At 33.0% G+C, this 5,005-nt stretch overlaps 2 protein-coding genes across 2 annotated transcripts in view; both read right to left on the bottom strand.

The window, feature by feature from the left end:
• The window catches only part of LOC106100025 (monoacylglycerol lipase ABHD12-like), a 5,981-nt gene extending 3,552 nt beyond the window's left edge, over positions 1 to 2,429 (bottom strand). Inside the window, exons 1-6 of the mRNA XM_013278762.1 lie at positions 2,389 to 2,429; positions 1,720 to 1,841; positions 1,416 to 1,529; positions 1,173 to 1,301; positions 931 to 1,023; positions 552 to 686 (exon numbers count right to left, since the gene is read on the bottom strand). Coding sequence (XP_013134216.1) covers positions 552 to 686; positions 931 to 1,023; positions 1,173 to 1,301; positions 1,416 to 1,529; positions 1,720 to 1,841; positions 2,389 to 2,402 — 607 coding nt within the window. The 5' untranslated portion in view covers positions 2,403 to 2,429. The remainder of the gene's footprint in view (positions 1 to 551; positions 687 to 930; positions 1,024 to 1,172; positions 1,302 to 1,415; positions 1,530 to 1,719; positions 1,842 to 2,388) is intronic.
• A 580-nt stretch (positions 2,430 to 3,009) lies between these two features.
• The window catches only part of LOC106099907 (monoacylglycerol lipase ABHD12-like), a 13,155-nt gene continuing 11,159 nt past the window's right edge, over positions 3,010 to 5,005 (bottom strand). The window contains exon 9 of the mRNA XM_013278600.1: positions 3,010 to 3,162. Coding sequence (XP_013134054.1) covers positions 3,138 to 3,162 — 25 coding nt within the window. The 3' untranslated portion in view covers positions 3,010 to 3,137. The remainder of the gene's footprint in view (positions 3,163 to 5,005) is intronic.

Below are 5,005 nucleotides of genomic sequence, written 5' to 3'. Positions count from 1 at the left end.
ACTTGCGAAGTAAAAGACAAATTCGGTAAAGTTTCACACATACTTACGAGAAAGTCTACGAGCTTAGTTTGTGGTTACTACGAATAATGTAATATTAATTAAAAAGTTCATTCATTCTTTATTCCGCACTACTTTTAATATCCTACTGGTTTTATTAAACCTTCTACATTTCTTCAAATTGTAAACCCACAACTGTATTTCTCGCCATAATCATTGGGTCGTCTAGTAACAATTTTAGCAGTATCCTAGGCTTTAATTCTACGACACCCACTTTTTAGCACTTTAGGGGGGTGTAGACAAAAGTTCTTTACCTATAGAGTCTTCTTCCCGACAAACGAAGAGCAATCCCTGTCACATTGTAAGGTACAAGTACTTCTTTTACAATTTACGTGTTTGTATTCAAAAGGAAAGAATTTCCCTTTAATGTGGGAAAATACCTTACTTGTAACCCTAATTGTCAATGTCAAAAAGATGCCACAATATCCTTGTGGAAGTACATTCGATTCCGCCTTATACCATAATTTTTGACTGACTCATGATTATATACCTACCTAATGAATGACCCCAAATAACAACCATAGGTCTATGTGTCCGACTAATGGACCTTAATATCCACGAATAAACATGCAGCGTGTCCTCCACCACGCCGCGCTCTGTCGGCTGCACGTAGGTTGAATCTCCGTAACCTGGTCATAGATGGCGCTCTACTTAAAATATGAAATAGAGGGCGCTGTTTTGAAAACGTAAATCAATTTTACGATTGATTGTCTTTGTGAAGGTTTTTTACAAATTTTCAGACGTTTTAATTTTAATAAAGCATTTATTTATTTAAATTTCCTTACCACTGTTATCAATTTAAATAAATAAGATTTCCCGCCATAATGTTGTTTTATTTGCTCTATTCAATATTCAAATTGTTAAATAACTCACCTCTATAATCAAATGTGATGACGTGAAAGTTTAATTCTTGGAAAACTTTGTACAAATTCAACCGATGCGGGGACGCTCTGTGGTTACAATTACCTAAAACGTTATCCATTGATGTTTTTATATGAACTATAGTATTATAGTTTTATAGCAAACAAGCAATGTATGTTGAAGTAAACAATATAAACGTAATTGTTCAGAAATTACTAATAATTTCGTGGAATATTTAATACAATATTAATTACCGTGACAGTAAAGTACTACAGTATTCTTTGTTTGTCTCAGTTCATTTAGAAGTCTCGCGTTCGAATCCAAATGCTTTCTAACCACGAATAACTCCTTGAAGAGAGAGCAGGGTACAATGTGCCATACACCTTTTAAATATTACAAAGTATACTGATATAGTTTCACACAACAATTAACAAATTAATCATATAAAAGAAAACGACGGAAAATTCTTTATAAAATTAGTAATGAAACATTTTTACCCAAACATATTTTACAATTGTTAATTTTCGATTGAAATTCCACTGTAAAATTCCTCGCTCCTATAATATTACAGCTCGATGGGTTGTTATAATCTAAATTTCTTGGATAATTTACTGAAAATAAACAAAGAACTCCAATAATAAAACTTCAAACGCCTGTAAGAAATTTCATAGCAATATCTCTTATTAGTAATGTAAATTTTCTGCAGGCGCCAATACGTTACATACTTTGATAGTATTTTTTATTTACATTTGAGCCTTACAATCATATCCATTGTTAGAGGTCCCGTAATTGAATACTTACTGCAGTTAGTAAAAACCATTTTTCTCTGCACACATTTGCTATATCTAAACACAAGAGGTAAAACAGCCACTTGTATTAATAGGACACTTGCTGTAAGCGATGCACCCGCCATCAGTATACCTCTGGAAAAGGGAGGGCTATTGGAGAGAGGAGATAAAAGGGCTACAAGCCTCCCCTAGTCTCGTGTAAGCATGGGAGTCTCTAAAAGGCAGTTTGCAACTGCTTATAGAGACGAAAATTGTTAAATATATGTAAAAAATAAATCATATGATGCCTTCAATTCCCAGGGACGCTTAGACACATAAGCATTATCTTTAGAATGAAAAAACGATTTTTTACTAGCCTATCTCTGATAATTAGCCCAATGGTCATCTTGTTCTCGATATGCCAGATATCTACCAGTCTTATTATGTAAATTAATTTCTTACCCATCATTTGCACATCAAATACATTATTCTCTTTTTATCAGAAGTTTATAGACATCTAATAAATAATGAACGATTTAAAACAAAAATAAGTAGCCTATGTGTTCTTTCAGCCTCTCCTTTACATGTATGCCAAATTTCATCAAAATCCATTCAGCCGTTTAGGCTACAAACTCTAACAAACATCCATCCATCTAAACTTACGCATTTATAATATTAATAAGATATAATATTTATAACTCACCCTAACACCATCATTTATATGTTTAATTGATTTTTTTTTTAATTTTCTTGATTATCGATTTTTATCATTTTATTTTATATACATTTTATTAAAAAAATATATTTGAATGATGTACATTGTCAAAAAGACAGATTAAATATGACCATAAATAAGTTTAATAGATTTTGTAGAAAAATAAATAGGTTACGATAAAACTATGGTCAGGAGAGAATTTAAAGTTTGTTCTCTTTGTAATCTTAAAAGACTGAAAGAGAAGATACTCTTCTTAATGTTGCAAGAGGTTATAACAAAGAAATGGTTATTATACAATATATTTTAGTTTTATGTTTTTAAAAACGTAGTCCTACCTAATGATATATAATTATTACAAATGTGAAAGTTTAGATGGATGTTTGTTAGTTTGTAGCCTAAACGGCTAAAAGGATCTCGTTGAAATTTGGCATAGACGTAGAGGATACTCTGGAAGAACACATAGGCTAGTCATTTTTTTTAATTCCACGCGGATGGAGTCCCGCGCAAAAGCTAGTTGCTGTATAAATCTTGATGTAATTTGTTTATGTTTAACTCCACGCAGACGGAGTCGCGGTAGGAAACTAGTAACACGTATTTAAATAAAGCACATATATTTAAAAAACATTTTATTAAACTTAAAAAAATACAATAAATAAATATTTGTCAAAAGCGTCGCTTCTCTGTTGATGGTTTTATTGTAAAAAGCCATATTTGAAGCGTATTTCAAACTTCCGCGATCATCGGTGAGTCTCCACGAAGTTTCTGGAAAGAAAACATTAAATTAAAACAATTACTAAGAGTGTCGGTGGCTCAGTGGTTTGAACACTCGACTTGTAATCTACAGGTCTTGGGTTCCAATCCCGCTGTACCAATGTGATTTTAGATTTTTCGAATTTTCATATGTACATAATTTACCCGACGTTCTTACGGTAAAGGAAAACATCGTGATGTCACATATCGGAGAAGAAATTCAAAGATATGTGTGAAGTCAACCAACCCGCACTTGGCCAGCGTGGTTGACTATGGCCTAGTCACCCCTAACTTAGGGTAGGCTCCGAGCCTCTCGCTGGGGACGTTAGTGAGCTGATGATGATGAACAATACTAATCTAATATTATAAATGCGAAAGTTCAGATGGATGTTTGTAGCCTAAACTGTTAAAGGAATTTCTATTAGAAAACAAATAGCTTTTCACCCATCGATATATTATAATAAACCGTAAACACGCAATTCTTTGTTGCCTAAGATGTCAGCAATTACAGAATATCTTTGAATAATTCTCTTTTTAATAAAAAACCCTACACTTACGTCACGCTTTAGGCTATATATTTCACGCCATTAAACTTAGGATGTAAATATTTTGGGATAAAAACCCAAATGTGGGAAAGAGACCATAAGTTGCTGCCAACATCAAGGAAGAAAAGTTGCCATGTTTGTCATGATGTCACGGCATTTCGACATTTGAAATTTCAAATGATATATGTAAACAACAAAGTAAATTTTCATAATTTTATGCGGATGAAGTCGCAAGGGAACAGCTAGTATATATTATAATAAAGCGTAAACACACACTTCATTGTTGCCTAAGATGTCAGCAATTACAGCATATTTTTGAATAATTCTTCATTTAATAAAAATCCTTACACTTACGTCACGCTTTAGACTATATATTTCACGCTATTAAACTTAGGGGGTAAATATTTTGGGTAAAAACCCTAACGTGGGAAAGGGACCATAACTGCCAACATCAAGGAAACAAGATTGCTATTGTCATGTCATTTTGACATTTGCTATTGATAATTTAACAAATGTGAACTATAAAATAAAATTTTCATAGTTTTATGCGGATGAAGTCGGAAGGGAACAGCTAGTGTAGATATGTCAGAACTCACCGCACAACTCGCGGCAGGTCGGGCGCGGTGCATATCCACTTGTGTCCCAAGTTAAGTTTGCTGTCGTAAGCATGTAAAGTGACGGCCGCGTCGCCCGCGCGCCGCGACTCTAATATACTTTTGTATAACTGAAATGTATTTGGAAATATCAATAAAAACAACCAAAAATCTAATCTTACTAATATTATAAAATATAATTATAAAAATATTATAAACGCGAAAGTTTAGATGGATGTTTGTTAGAGTTTGTAGCCTAAACTGCTGAATGGATTTTGATGTAATTTGGTATAGATGTAGAGGATAGTCTGGAAGAACACATAGGCTACTTACTTTTGTTTTTTTTTCCACGCGGACTGAGTCGCGTGCAACAGTTAGTGTTATAAAAAAACATAGACGGAGACAAAAAACTAGGAAGTGTTTTTTTTTTAATAATTTTATTAAAAGCCACAATCGTAGTAATATAAATGCGAAAGTTTAGATGAATGGATGTTTGTTAGAGTTTGTAGCCTAAACTGAACGGATGTCGATGAAATTTATCATAGTAGAGGATAGCCTGGAACAAAGGCTACTCAGTATTGTTTTTTTTTAATTCAGAGTCGAGAGCAAAAGCTTGTTATGGTCATAATATTGTTACTGAGAAATTAAATCATACTAATATTAAATGGGAAAATTTAGATGGATAAATGTTTATAGCCTAAACGGCTGAATGGATCT

The sequence above is a fragment of the Papilio polytes genome, unplaced genomic scaffold (genome assembly GCF_000836215.1).
Source record: "Papilio polytes unplaced genomic scaffold, Ppol_1.0 DF824325.1, whole genome shotgun sequence".
Classification (NCBI taxonomy): domain Eukaryota; kingdom Metazoa; phylum Arthropoda; class Insecta; order Lepidoptera; family Papilionidae; genus Papilio; species Papilio polytes.
This window is presented reverse-complemented; position numbering and strand designations above follow the sequence as displayed.